This window comes from Pongo abelii, chromosome Y, assembly GCF_028885655.2.
Source record: "Pongo abelii isolate AG06213 chromosome Y, NHGRI_mPonAbe1-v2.0_pri, whole genome shotgun sequence".
In the NCBI taxonomy this organism is placed as follows: Eukaryota; Metazoa; Chordata; class Mammalia; order Primates; family Hominidae; genus Pongo; species Pongo abelii.
The window spans coordinates 67,122,205-67,137,756 of record NC_072009.2 but is presented as its reverse complement, the minus strand read 5'-3'; the positions used below and the strand labels follow the sequence as shown (position 1 = coordinate 67,137,756).

At 41.6% G+C, this 15,552-nt stretch overlaps 1 protein-coding gene across 1 annotated transcript; it reads left to right on the top strand.

The window, feature by feature from the left end:
• Window positions 1-1,044: 1,044 nt before the first annotated feature.
• Window positions 1,045-15,332, top strand: LOC134760961 (zinc finger protein 285-like). Its single transcript, XM_063721487.1, is given in 4 exon segments — window positions 1,045-1,107; window positions 8,895-9,009; window positions 13,126-14,114; window positions 14,116-15,332. Coding segments are annotated over 4 exon segments (1,791 nt in total). The 5' UTR covers window positions 1,045-1,074; the 3' UTR covers window positions 14,770-15,332.
• Window positions 15,333-15,552: the final 220 nt, after the last annotated feature.

The following is a 15,552-nucleotide window of genomic DNA, read 5'->3' as shown; positions in this document are numbered from 1 at the left end:
ATCATTTATTATGGCTGCATAGTATTCCATGGTGCATATGTGCCACATTTTCTTAATGCAATCTATCTTTGTTGGACATTTGGGTTGGTTCCAAGTCTTTGCCATTGTGAATACTGCCGCAATGAACATACGTGTGCATGTGTCTTTATAGCAGCATGATTTATAATCCTTTGGGTATATACCCAGTAATGGAATTGCTGGGTCAAATGGTATTTCTACTTCTAGATCCCTGAGGAATCGCCACACTGACTTCCACAATGGTTGAACTAGTTTACAGTCCCACCAACAGTGTAAAAGTGTTCCTATTTCTCCATATCCTCTCCAGCACCTGTTGTTTCCTGACTTTTTAATGATCTTAAATCTTAAATGCAATAACATAAAGTAAAATAAAGCCTAAGTCCCAACAAGGGGAAATTTTCAGAAAGAATCTGAAAACTTCCCGCGTTTTCTTGTTATGTTGTAACAAGTGCTCCTGTAATTCCCCTATTAAGGATTCAGACAATGGTGGTTAATTCATTCTGCTTCTTCTGAGACTAGGAAACAAATTACAGGGTATGTTATATTGCAAATGTAGATTATGCAGTCTTCATCAACAGAAACAAAACATGATGGGGGGCGGGGATGGAAATATTTAAGTGAATTTTAATTGAAAAGTTTCGTGGTTTTAACATTAAAAGACATGCCTATAAAATAAGAACCCATAAAAGTCTTCACTAAAATGGTAAAGTGCTCATTTCCAAGTGGTAAAATACTGAAACTTTTTCTTTTCATCGTTGATAGTGATTTATTTAACATTTCAATATTTTATCGTTATTACGATTGTCATTGTTTTAGACGAATGCACGGAAGTCAAAGGACTTCCAAACGCACGGAAGTCAAAGGCTACCTTCACCCTGGTAGCCTTGCGAATGTCCACTGCTGCGCGCGGGGCTTTCTGGGGATTGTAGTCCATAGGCCTCCTTGCCCATGCGCCGTGGTACCAGACGCTAGCTGAGGGCGACGTTTGGGATGCTGGGGTGAGTCCCGCGTGGACCGCGCCCCTCTCGGAAGCGTAGCCAGGAGTAGGGCTGCAGGATGTGCAGCTGTGACCCGTCCCTGTGGACTGAAGTAGGAGGAGTGGAAGAGGGGACTGGTGACCAATGATAAGGCCTCGTGGGTGGGGTAGGCTAGGGAAGTTCAGCGGCCCCTACCTACCCGGGGCGGGATGGGAAGCGCGTGGGCTCGGTTTGGGGAGCAGCCCTGGGTTTGACAAAACGTGCATCTTCACGTTTCGTGACAGCGACTTGCTCTGTGCCACCTTGGGTCGAGGCTTAGGGTCCAGTCTTGGAATGTGCATCTCTGGATGAGGGCAGAGGGGCGCTGGCTCAGAGTTTGGGAGTAATGGCTGGGGCTGTGCCTCCCTGAATGGGATGAGGGATTTGCTTAAGCAGCTTTTCTCTGGAGATAGAGGATGGCTTGGGCTATTCTCGCTCAGTTTGGCGCGGGCGATTCTGGCTCAGCACCCCTAGGTTCTTGGATGGGGAGTTGTCTTGGGTCTGAACTCTGGATTTTAGCAGCTCTGACTCCATTGGGGCATTTATGACTTCAGGGCAGAGGTTCCGGCTTCTGGCAATAAGGAAACAACTCAGACTGTAATAACTCAGGAGTTTAATATCACCGCATACATTTTGAAAAGAACGGTCCCAGGCCTGGCGCGGTGCCTCCCTCCTGTAATCCCAGCACTTTGGGTGGATCACGAGGTCAAGAGATCGAGACCATCCTGGCTAACACGGTGAAACCCTGTCTCTACTAAAAAAAAAAAATTTACAAAAAATTTGCCGGGCGTGGTGGCAGGCGCCTGTAGTCCCAGCTACTCCGGAGGCTGAGGTTGGAGAATGGTGTGAACCCGGGAGGCGGAGCTTGCAGTGAGCTGAGATCGCGCCACTGCACTCCAGCCTGGGCAACAGAGTGAGACTCTGTCTCAAAAAAAAAAAAAAGAAAAGAAAAGAAAAGAACTTCCCCAAATTATTAACTCCATTCTCACCTCACGTGCTGTGAGCCAGGGAGTACAGAATTTGAGTATTATAAAGCACATGAGCAAATGTAAGTGTTAAATTACACTCAACGAATTTGAAATTTGAATCCTTTCTGTATATTTGATAAAGTTAGAGATTTAGTGTTAATTATTTTACGTGTAATAGCAGCTTTTATTACATTTCTGATCGTGTTTCTGAACAATTGCAGTTCCAAATTCAGCTGCACTTTTCCTCTAGGTCTTCATTCGCTGAAGAGGTTGATATGGGCGTCTGGTCTCATTCATGATGTATTCCTCAGATCAGAGTAGTTGTCAGGTTGAGGGATGAGAAAGGCATTTGTGTGAGAGAGCTGTGTGGACTTTGGCAGATAGGGAAAAAAACAAGAGTCCTGAAGTGCCATGTGTCCCATGCCTTTGGCTCCCCACCTTTTCCACCCTGCTGTCTGCCCTGAAAGGCCGCCATTGCCTTCTGGCCTTGCTTGTCTTTGGCCAATGGGAAGTCTCAACAGGAAAGTTTGGAGAGAGGAAGAAGTGTGAGTTGGAGGATCTTGTCCCCGAGTTCTCTCTCTGCAGGATTGTCACAGATTAGCTGCCCTTCTAAACAACAGGTCATGGTTTTGGTGGTCCTGGCCACACAGTCCTCTCAGTTCCAGGCTCCAGAGACTGCTCCCTCCCCTTACCTCTTAAGGCCCAGGTAGTATAATGGCACGTCCCTGTCACTTCCCAGGATAGAGCCTTATCCTCTCTGATTTCCTTACCCCCAGCCAACACCATTGTAAGCCGTCTGTTTATTAAACTCCCCTCAAATTTGAATGTGCCATCTGGTTCCTGCCACGGCCCATAGTTCACACAGGCAGGGAGTGTCTGAAGCCAGAAATTCAGGAAACCAAACCCTCAACCATATATGTGTGACTGCATGTGTGGAGATGTGTGCTTGAAAATAAACCTGTCCCATTATTGGCTCTTAAGTGAGAACAGGTACTTGAAGTAGAGGGTGAGTTTATGTCTTTGCACGTGTATCTAATATATAATATCCAAGCCAATTCTATTTGTGCGTTTGTTAATATTAAGAAACATTGATTGAGTGCTTGTTAAATGATAAGATCCTTAGCAAGTACAGTGGATAAAAGACTACAGCTTGTTGTTGTTTTTTTTTTTTTTTTTTTTAGGATTTGTAGTTTTTTGACAGGGGAAAGGAGGAGTGTTCCTTGGTAGGTCTTAACTATTGCAAAATGATTTAATTCATGCTGTATTAATGACTTGAACATTCCTTATTTTGGCCTTTGTTGGAGCCCAAAATAAGAAGTGATTAATGATGTCTCTTAAAGGTAGTAAAGGAGAGAAAAAGAGTCCAAGGATTTACCATAAAGACATTTCGTATTCTATTAACCTCATTCTATAACCCTGTGAGCTGCAATTCAAAGGGTAGCCAACAGACCAGTGCCAATAAGTGATATTAGTCTGTGACCAGATAATTTGAGAACTTGATTGTAGATGTTTAAAATTTTGTCTTATTGATTAACATAATAATAACAATTGGGCTTTAATTTGCATACCTTCTTAATTTCCTTTTTCCAGTAATTTCTTTTTAGTGTATCTTACCAAAATATCAGTCTGTGACCGACTGAAAGTAACAGTAATAATAATAAAAAAACTAGTCCTTTATCACAGATAGTGTGAGAAGCACTATCTTAGAAGGCAGAAACCTGGTTTTTGGCTTTTATTTTTTAATCTTTGGAGTTTCCACAATGCTTAAAGTGCCAATTTTATACAGTAAGTTTCTCCACAAAGGTGAAAGGCAATTGTGTTTACAGGGTTTATCTGATGGAATCCCAATAAAAAATAAACAGAACACTCAAATGGGGTAATTTGAGAAGAGCTTAATAAAGGGACAATCTATAAAGTTTTAGGCAGGCTGTGGTAATCAACAAAGGATATGGCAATATTTCAGAGCTGGTGATAGCAGGGTAACTTACTGCCTTTTGGACTGAAGGGCTAAGGGAGGAAGCAGTCGCAAAAACCTGAAGAAATATTTATTGGATGACAGCTGCCTGATGGTGGCCATGACCTTTGGTCAATGGATATGGAACATAGCCATTCCACAGCAACCTGTAGGGAAAAACTTGGGGGAATAAATATTCTGACTTCACTCTTGTCCCTTCCCTGGATCTCTTGCTGGCTTTCCCCATTGGCTAAACCCAACTGGAAGCTAATTGGCAAGGGAATCCACTGATATAAGCAGAACAGGAAGGGGCTTTAGTGTATATGAAGTGGCAAGCTTAGAAGGTCTGTCTATCTACTTTGCTACGTGCAGTCTGAGAGCATGTATAGTTCAGTATACGATGAGCATTTCCAGAGCAGAGGATGTGTCTTATATGTCATAGGTGTGTCATCAATATTTGCAAAAGCAAGGGATAGAATGGGTGCTGGAGAGAGTTTAGGAAGCCAAGAGTCAAGGTGTATATGTTTAAAAATTTGTATTATTGATTAGCATAATAATAAAAATTGGGATTTAATTTGTATATCTTGGCTAATCGCAAGTTCTTTAGACCACATGCCTGGCCATACAAGATCAAGTCTTGCATGTGAAAGTGGAAATAGCAGAAGACCCCTGTCATCCTAAGATTGCTCTCTTTTTTTTTCTTTTTTTTTTTTGAGACAATGTCTGTCTCTTTTGCCCAGGCTGGAGTGCAGTGGTGCAAGCACAGCTCACTGCAGCTTCTGCCTCCCAGGTTCAAGTGATTGTCCTGCCTCAGCCTCCTGAGTAGCTGGGATTACAGGTGCCAACCACCGAGCCCAGCTAATTTTGTATTTTTAGTAGAGACGGGGTTTCACCATGTTGGCCAGGCTGGTTTCGAACTCCTGGCCTCAAATGATCCACCCATCTCGGGTTCCCAAATTGCTGGGGATTACAGGCGTGAGCCACTGTGCCTAGCCCTGAGATTGCTCCCTTATTCAGCAATTCTGGATCCTTTTTTCCAGCGTAATTCAGATGTAGATTATGTCAGTTCATTCACAAGTCTGAGAAAAGGAAAAGAATGTGCAGGTTTTGACCCAAAAGCTTGAGGAGAGAGATAGGAGTTACACAGTGGTCTGAGATTGAGGGACTGTGGACAAATCTAGGGAAGTCTTGAGGAGGTGGGAGTTCAGTCTGTTCAGAATGAGAAGAGATGATATCTAGGGAGAGAAAAAATTGTGAGAAATTTGTTCAGATAAGGAAGGAACCAATGTTCATTTATAACTTGTTGAATCCATGATCTCATGGATTCTTTCTTCTTTGCAGTTCTGCTTTTCCAGAATCCTGCCCTTTCCAAAAGGAACATGGTATGATTAAGTTCCAGGTAAGTGAAAGGTTTCTTTCTCTTTAAATATACTGTTCATTCTGAGGAACCAGACACTTCTGCTTTCTGAAAGGAGGTCAGCATTTTTTGAGTGACTACTATGTATTAGGTACTTCATCTTGCTAAGAATGACTTTGTGAAGCAGATGGTTTGACTCCCTTTATAGAAGTAAGAAACAAACTCACAGATTTCAAGATGTCTACTTTGGTGCTACTCTAAGTGTGGTTCATGTACCAGTACCAGTCCATGAACTGCTTATCACTGCCCCATGAGGGAAAAAGAATCAAGAGTAAGTTCAGAAACTTTTATAGCAATTTGGTGTTGCCGCAGCATCCGAGTGCATGGGCAGCATATAAATGACCATACTCTAAATGTCACTGGTCTCGTTCAATAAGTAACAAGATTTGAATGGGTATGTATTAGTCAGAGTTCAACCAGCAAGGCAGAACCACTAAGAGATATATATTAAGCGATTTATCATAAGTAATTGACTTATATGATTACGGGGGCTAACTAGGCAAGTCCAAAATCCACATGGCAGTCCCTCAGGAAGGATGGCCAGAACTCTTAGACACAGACTGAAGCCGCTGTCTATGGGTGGAATTTCTCCACCTCCCAGGGAAGCCTCAGCTCTGCTCATAAGACCTTTCAGTTTTTTGAATCAGACATACTCAGATTAGTTTGAATAATCTCCCTTAAAGTAAACTGATTATGGACTTTAATCACATCTACAAATTATCTTCATAGCAATACCTAGATTAGTGTTTGATTCAATAACTGAGGACTGTAGCTTAGCCAAGTTGTCACATTAAAAACACCATCACAGTGTGGAGGAAGGATTTTCTTTTAATCATGAAAAAAATTAATTATGAAAGTACACACAAAAAAATGGTATTATGAATCTCCACTTGCAGTACCCATCATGCAGTTTCAATGGTTAACTTTTTGCCAAAGAGATTTGCTTAATCTCTTTTTCATTTTTTTCTTTCCCAGAGTATTTTTAAGAGGCATGTTATTTTACACTGTATTGGTTTTTCTCTGAGCACATCATTTTTTATAGTACTTTATTTTATATGCAACTAAAATGAATGAGCTCACACTTTTATCCTTCTGCCTGGAAACCATCTTGCCCAAGTCCAAGATTCATTAGGTACATTTTCTATCTTCTAAATTACAGCAACAGTTTACCAAATGTTCACCACTACATCCGGGTCACCATTTTTCCAGCCTCCTATAACAGTGTCGTCAATGGTTATGGCCTGGATCTAAAGCCGATGCCATGAATATTTGGTAGGACTCTGCTGGTTTTGGTTAGCTTGGGTGTCCCCTCATAGTGAAGATGGAGGGACAAGAGAGCAAGTGAACGCGTGAGATCTGTCAAGGCCCAGGTTAGAACTGGCACATTCTCACTTCTGCTTCATTTTGGTAGCCAGAGTAAGTTACATTGCCAAGTCAAAACTAAAAGGGTAAGAAAACACACTCTGGTCCTTTAGTGGGATTAGTGAGCATGGAAGAGGATATTTCTAAACAGCAATCTAATTTACCACATCCTCTATGTATTTTAGTATGTATTTCTTAAAAATTGACTAATGAGATAATCAATAATTATTTGGGATTATCTAATACCCAGACAATAACCAAATTTCCCTGATTATCTCAAAAAATTTTTTAACAGTTGATTTGTTCAAATGGGATCTTACCAAGGTCTATACTATCATATAGTTGGCTGTTGTATCTCATAATCTCTTTTAATCTAGAGAAATCTGCCCCTGTACTTTATTCTCTCCTGCTATTGCCTTGTTGTAGAAACCAAGTTTGGTGTCCTGTGTTCTTTCCCACATTTGGAATACATTTGTTTGCTTCCTTTTCTTATCTTTCAATGTGTTATCTATCCACAGTATTTCTTGTAAGTGGAAGCACCAGATGCTTGAAGAGATTCAGGTTCAAGGTTTTACAAGAATACTTCATGGATGGTTATACAAGAATACTTCAGACAGGAAAAGGTTTATAGATTTTTGCAAGTGTTTATTCGTTGATAAATTTGGTTTCCTAATATTTTGGGGCTCTCCTTGTATCTGCATCCTATGACAATAGCTGTCTAGGCTTCCTACAAGGCATCCATCCAGCTACAAGGGTGGTGGAGAAATGAGTGTTTTGTTTTCCCAGGCTCTATAGTTGAGGCAGAGAAGGGAGAATGGGGCGAAGGCTGGGTGAACCTCTATCCCTAACCCCTTCTCCCTACATTTGAACACCCCAAGTAGACTTCAGGGTATCTGTATTTCCTGAATGATTAACTCCAATTCAATTTTGTTGCCTCCCACAGAAGAAGGTATACAGTACTGTTACTGAGAGAGTGATGCTATTAGGACAACGGTGCTGACTCCCCTAGATTTTGTTTTTAATCATTGTCAGATTTTAGTAATTGGACAATTGTTAGGAACATATTCTTTGTGAAGTCCTTTGTAACTGCTTACAACTTTCGTTTGAAAGCTCTGCGTTATTTAGAGATGCAGAGTCTGTTGAGAGAACATATCTGTAAATACTTAACTCTGAGCAGTGTGATATATGCAGCGATAGAAATATTTCATGTAAAAATTGGTTCTTGATTAGGAGATGGTTATTAATATCAGATTATTCCCCACATCCTTTTATTTTGAGAAATTTCAATTTATCAGGAAAATGAAAGAATAGCATAATGTGTAATCTTCACCTAGATTCACCAATTGTTGACAATCACCCACAAACATATGCATAATATACTTATATACACACATATCTGTATTTTATTTTGATGACCCAGTTGGGGATAAATTGCAGGCATTATTATAATTCATCCCTAAATATTTCAGCTTGTATCTCCTAAGAGTAAGAGCATGTTCCTACATTTCCACATTATTGCTAATGTACTCAAGAAATTTCACATTGATACCACTATTTTTTAATACCTAGTTGATATCCAAGTGTTCTTAATTATCCTAATAATCTCCCTTTTCTCTATTGTGTTTTTTGAATCTAGGAGCCAGGCTTTTAGTTACCCTGTCTTCTTAGTTCCTTTTAACTTGATAAGAATAGATTAATCTGCCATGAAAAAGTGAAAATACCAAATCTTGGTGTGTGATGAGAAATGAAATCATGGAACAGAACTAGACATGTGTATTGGCACAACAACTTAGTATAGATTTATCTGTGCCTATTTCCTGGGCCTTATTTTATAATTTGATTAATGTTGTCCTTTGGGAATCCCTGATCCAATAGGATTAATGTCCTTATGAGAGAGCCTCAACAGAGCTTGCTCTCATTCTCCCTCTGCCATGTAAGGACACAGTGAGACGACAGCTGTCTACAAGCCAAGAGAAGAAACCTGAATGAAATCTATCTTGGTGGTACTTGATCTTAGACTTTCCAACCTCCAGAACAGTAAGAAGATAGTTTATTTTGTTTAACCTAATCAGACTGTGGTATTTTATTGAGGCAGCCCAAACAGACTAAGGCCAGTCATTTGTGTGGATGATTGACTTGGCATGTGGTTGATGTTTTAGGAAAGGGTGACATTCAAGGACATGGCTATTGTCTTCACTAAGGAAGAGCTGGCTTTATTGGATAAAACCCAGGTAAACCTGTACCAAGACGTGATGATGGAAAACTTCAGGAACCTCATCTCACTGGGTGAGTAACTGAGCATCAGACCACTGGACCTGTGTCCTGAAATCGTCATTTCATACCAGATAGAAAACTCCAGTTAGATCACAAAGAGAAACTTTGACCACTGGAAAGAAAACTCCTAAGAGATGCATGTGCAGGTTAGAACCCTGCAGTTAATGAGTTTTTACAGATCAATGTGAGGAACTGGCCCCTTGCGATGGTTTTCTGAGGGAGCTCTCCCCAAATCTCATTCCCCTGGCCTGTGGGCATTCAATGCAGTTAGTAAGCACTCCCTCCCCTAATCACACATTTAGGCTCTCATTCTTTCCTCATATTTCTCAGAATGAGACATAAAATTCACACATCACCAAGAGCCTTGAACTATGGTTTGCTTCTGCAGAAAAATCAATGTTTATGCAATGTTTCGGATAAGCCAGTGTTAAAGGAACCAAGGGAGAACATTGGTTTGGTTGGCAGTTACAATAGCCAACACTTACTTGTATGTAGTAAGTGTAATCTAAGTGCTGGTTTATTTGATTACTTTTTGATAAATATCTAACCTCGTTTTCATTTCTCAGAGGTTCATATACAGTTATGTGTTACCTAAGTATAGTTTATGAGATAGAGATATGGTTTGGCTATATCCCTACCCAAGTCTCATCTTGAATTGTAGCTCCCATAATTCCCACATGTTGTAGGAGGGGCCTGGTAGGAGGTAACTGAATCATGGGGCAGGAGTCTTTCTTGTGCTGTTCTTATAAGAGTGAATAATTCTCATGAGATTTGATGGTTTTATAAATTGGTGTTCTCCTGCACAGGCTTTCTCTTTGCCTGCTGCCATGTAGGATGTCTCTTTGCTCTTCCTTCACCTTCTGCCATGATTGTGAGGCCTCCACAGCCACATGGAACTATGAGTCAATTAAACCTCTTTCCTTTATAAATTACCCAGTCTTGGGTATGTCTTTATTAGCAACATGAGAATGGACTAATACAGATAGTTACTGCTATTATCCCTCTTTTATGGACGTATTACTCTGTTTTCACACTGCTGATAAAGACATACCCAAGACTGGGCAATTTACAAAAGATAGACATGTTTTGGGACTTACAGTTCCACATCCCTGGGGAGGCCTCATAGTCATGGTGGAAGGTGAAAGGCACGTCTCACATGGTGGTAGACAAGAGAAGAGAGCTTACGCAGGGTAACCGCCCCCCACCCCTTTTTTTTTTTGAAAGAGTCTGGCTCTGTAGCCAGGCTGCAGTACAGTGGTGTTATCTTGAATCACTGCAACCTCCAACTACCAAGTTCAGGCAATTCTCCTGCCTTAGCCAACCCAGCATCTTGGAATACAGGCATGCGCCACCATGCCCAGCTAATTTTTGTATTTTTTAGTAGAGACGGGGTTTCACCATGTTGGCAAGGATTGTCTCAATCTCTTGACCTCCTGATCAACCCACTTTGGTCTCCCAAAGTGCTGGGATTACAGGTGTGAGACACTGCGCCCATTCAGAATCTCCCTTTTAAAAACCATCAGATCTCATGGGACTCATTCAGTATCATGAGAATAACACAGGAAAGACCCGCCCCCATAATTCAATCGCCTCCTACCAGGTTCCTCCCATGACACATGGGAATTGTGGGAGTTACAATTCAAGATGAGATTTGAGTGGGGACACAGCCGAACCATATTATCCCAACCCAGCCCCTCCCAAATCTTATGCCCTTACATTTCAAAACCAATCATGTCTCCCAACAGTCCCACAAAGTCTTAACTCATTTCAGCATTAACTCAAAAGTCCACAGTCCAGTGTCTCATCTGAGACAAGCCAAGTCTTTCCATCTATGAGCCTGTAAAATAAAAAAACAATGTATTTACTTCCTAGACACAGTGCAGGTACAGGTATTGTGTAAATGCAGCTGTTCCAAATGGGAGAAATTGGCCAAAACAAAGGGGCTACAGGCCCCATGCAAGTCTGAAATCCAATAGGGCAGTCAAATCTTAAAGCTTAATAGTGATCTCCTTTGACTCCATGTCTTGCATCCTGGTCACGCTTATGTAAGAGATAGATTTCCATGGTCTTGAGCAGCTCCATCCCTGTGGCTCTGCAGAGTATAGTCTCCCTTCCGGCTGCTTTTGTGGGCTGGTGTTGAGTGTTTGTGGTTTTTCCAGGCACACGGTGCAAGCTGTCGGATCTAGCATTCTGTGGTCTGAAGGACAGTGGCCCTCGTCTCACAGCTCCACTAGGTAGTGCCCTGGTAGGGACTCTGTGTAGGGGCTGTGACATGTGGGAATTATGGGACATGACACCTGGGAATTATGGGAGTTACAATTCAAGACGAGATTTGGGTGGGGACACAGCCAAACCATATCAATGGATGAAACAACTGAGTCACAGAATTCATAACTTGCCCATGATCACACAGCTTATAAGAAGAACTAGGATTTGAGCCCTCCTAATCTTGCCCTAGGTCCTGTGTTTTTAATAAATAACCTCGTGAAACCAAAGTGTAATCTGTAAACACAGGACCTTCTACATAAATCTGCATATCCCTGCAGTTTTTTCTCAGACTGCAGGATAAAACCCTCTTGGTGAGTCCTGAAATCAAATTACTGTGTCATAACTAGCAATTTTTAAAAAGCAAAATAGATTAATAGAACAGAAAACAAAAGAATTTATCAAAGTGCATTGCACATCGTATGTAAGTATCAGCTGATAAAACTTCTGTTTTAGTTAGCAGTCTGCGTGGATGTTCGTGCCTATTCCTACTGAATCACAGTGCTGATTTTATTGTGGGTTACAATCAGAACAATTGGGAAACCACTGCTTAAAGCCCATTTGGGGCTGCTCATGTTCTCCCTTTCCCTGATACTATCTTATAAACTAAAGTCATTTTCAATAAAACAACCCAGAAAGGACCTTAAACCAGAAGCAGTATCCAGTGGGACTTGACCATGATATTCATGCCATTTTGAAACCCATCATAGGGTCCCAAAAATATGATCATCCTCTTCTGCCTCAGCCCCCGGGTTGTTATATACCACAATCTTGCTTCCCTGGGTGCCAGGCCATTGACAATCCACAGTATGTGTTCCCCATTCTCATAGTCATGGCTGTTTGAGATTCTGCAATAACTTAAAAGGTCAGAACTTAAGGAAATGGATTATAGGATCTGAGTGGTCTCTATCTTTTCATGAAGACAAAGAACCTCGGGGAACATAAAAAGGCTGTCTCTTAGAGCTTGTCTCAGAGGTTTACATATGCATCCCCGCACAATGCCAGGACCATGTTTCACAGTGTTTATCCCTATTTCAATCCCCATTGCCTTTTTATCCCCATCCCCTTAAGGCTCACCATGTACAGTTGTGCAGTTTGTACACAAACATACATGATAGTCCTCCATATGACAGTGATGTGAAGGAAGGGAAGCCATCAAGAGATAGAACCTGTTTGTTTCTGAAACTTCTTGTGACCCTTTGTGTCCCTTACTCTGCCCAACATATGAAAAACACTCCATCAATATGTATTATTTCTATACACACATACACTACACAAAATGGGAGCCTTTCCCATACCTTTTGTAGCAAGATTATTAAAGTCTTTTTATTGACTACTCTTATAGTGGGGAGGTGAATTTCTTCCTTCATAAATTTTTCCTAAGATTTCCTTTTATTCTTTTTTGCTGTGTGGGGGTTGAAAGGTCTTGCTCTGTCACCCAGGCTGGAATACCGTGGCACAATCTTGGATCACTGCAGCCTCTGCGTCCCAGGATTAAGCAATCCTCCAACCTCAGATTTCCAAGTAGCTGGGATCATAGGCAAAACCGAGCCAATTTTTAATTTTTTTGTAGAGATGGGCTCTCACCATACTGCCCAGCCTGGTCTTGATCTCCTGAGCTTGAGTGATCCTCCCACCTCAGCCTCTGAAAGTGTTGCTATGACAAGCATAAGCCGCTGCACCTGGCCAAGATTTCTCTTAATTTCCCTACAATACTTGATTTCTAATTAGCAGCTCAGGTTAGAATTACTGTGGCTCTGTTTCACATGTCAATAGAAGCCAGGGACAACTTCCCACCCCATCATATTTCATTTTCTCAAAACCTCTGGACAGGTGATTCACAAATTCTCTTTCTTCTCATGAGAGACAGGATTAAAAACAACATTTTGAATCTTCAGGAAAAGGGGTTAAGTTACCTTTCTCAAGAAGTGCTTCATTGCTGGCAGATTTGGAAACAAAGGATCCAGGATTTAAGTGTGAGTCAGGATTATATCATGAACCTTAAAGAACAGTGTTCCCCACATTTAGAAGATGTTTCCCTCTGTGAAGAGTGGGCAGGCATGTCTCTTCAGATTTCTGAAAACGGAAACTATGTAGTAAATGCCATTATCAAAAATCAAGACATCACAGCACGGCAAAGCCTGACACACGTTCTTACCCCAGAATCTTGGAGGAAAGCCAACATAATGACCGAGCCCCAGAAATCTCAGGGAAGATATAAGGGAATTTACGTGGAAGAGAAATTGTACAGACGTGCTCGGCATGATGACAGCCTCAATTGGACCTCACGTGATCATCATGAGTCCCAAGAACGTAAAGGGGAGGACCCTGGTAGACACCACAACTGTGGGAAAAACTTGAGTATGAAATCAACAGTTGAACAACATCATGCGGCCCATGTTTTACCACAGCCTTTCACATGTAATAACTGTGGGGTGGCCTTTGCAGATGATACAGATCCTCGTGTCCATCACAGCACTCACCTAGGAGAAAAATTTTATAAATGCGACCAGCATGGAAAGAACTTAAGTCAGAGCCAATATCTTATCGTTCATTGTAAAACCCACTCAGGAGAGACTCCCTATAAATTCTACGAATGGCCTACAGGCTGCTAACAGAGCTCAGACCTTCCCAGATGTCAGAAATTCTCCTCAGGAGACAATCCCTGCAAATGTAAAGAATGTGGCAAGGGCTTCAGGTGCAACTCCTCCCTTCACAGCCATCATGGAGTCCACACAGGTGAGACGCCCTACAAATGCGACGTATGTGGGAAAGCGTTTGGATTTAGGTCACTTCTTTGTATTCATCAGCGAGTACACACAGGGAAAAAGCCCTACAAATTGTGAAGAGTGTGGGAAGGGCTTTGAACAGAGCTCCAAGCTTCTTATCCATAAGAGAGTCCACACTGGAGAGAAGCCTTACAAATCCAGTGAGTGTGTCAAGTGCTTTAGTTCAAGCTCCGTTCTTCAACTCCACTGGAGGTTTCACACAGGGGAGAAACTTTATAGGTGTGGTGAGTATGGAAAGGGCTTCAGCCAAAGTACACAGCTTCACATTCACCAGAGAGTCCACACAGGGGAGAAACCATACAAATGCAATGTGTGTGGAAAGGATTTTGCTTATAGCTCTGTTCTTCACACTGATCAGAGAGTTCACACTGGAGAAAAACCATATAAATGTAAAGTGTGTGGAAAGTGCTTTAGTTATAGTTCATATTTTCAATTCCATCAAAGTGACCCCACCAGAGAGAAACCATATAAATGTGATGAGTGTGGTAAAGGCTTCAGCTGGAATTCAGATCTTCATGTTCATCTCAGAGTCCACACAGGACAGAGGCCCTATAAGTGTAAGGCATCTGGTAAGGGCTTCAGTCGTAATTTGCACCTCCTTGCCCAACAGAGAGTGCATATAGATGAGACACAGTACACACATTTTGAGCATGGCAAAGACCTTCTGACTCATCAAAGACTACATGAGCAGAGAGAAACATTATAAACGTAGTAAGCCAGGGTTAAATTAGGAAAACAGAAGTCACACTGTATTCCAGATAATAGAAGCTTACTCAGCCTGTGGGAGGGCTGGGAGAGCAAAAGACAGGGACATTGCCATCGATAATGTCAGCCCACAGCACTGGAGTTTGCCAGGCAAGGCTTGTGGATTTCAAGAACTTGTGTATGCTACAATGGCAAAGTAGGTTACTCCTGACAAATGGGTGGTTTGTGGTAGTGTTTGTAGTTAGAGGTCAAATTTCCATTAAAGGGTGTGTCCAGAAAGAAAATTCTAATTGGGATGATTATGATAAGGTCTTCAGTTTAGCCAAAGTCCTTAGTTTTTTTTAGTCCCCAACAAAACAATACTCTCTGTATGAAGAACCTTCCAAAGTGTGCTCAGAAATGAAACCGGTGCTCTTACTATGAAAGAATATTAGTACTCAGGTTTTCCATGAGATTCTCTGCACAGGCGAGAAGCTCTACAAAAGTGGCATTTGAAGGGTGTGGCAAAGGCAGTGCTGTGTTTATCATACTGGTTCCATTTCCTTGCAAATAATAAGACTCTATTTCTCAGTAACTCTTGCAGTTAAGAGTGTGCCCATGTTTGAGTTCTAGCCAATGGAGTGTGAGCAAAAGTGATAAAAACCACTTTCAGGTCTAGCCATTATAAACAAACTCAGGCTTCTCTATCCCTGCCAAGGTGACCTTGGAGGCTGCTTATTCCAGACTGGGTCATTAGAAGGTCGCTATCTGATCTGTGTTGGATTTCTTTTTAGAGTAAGAAATA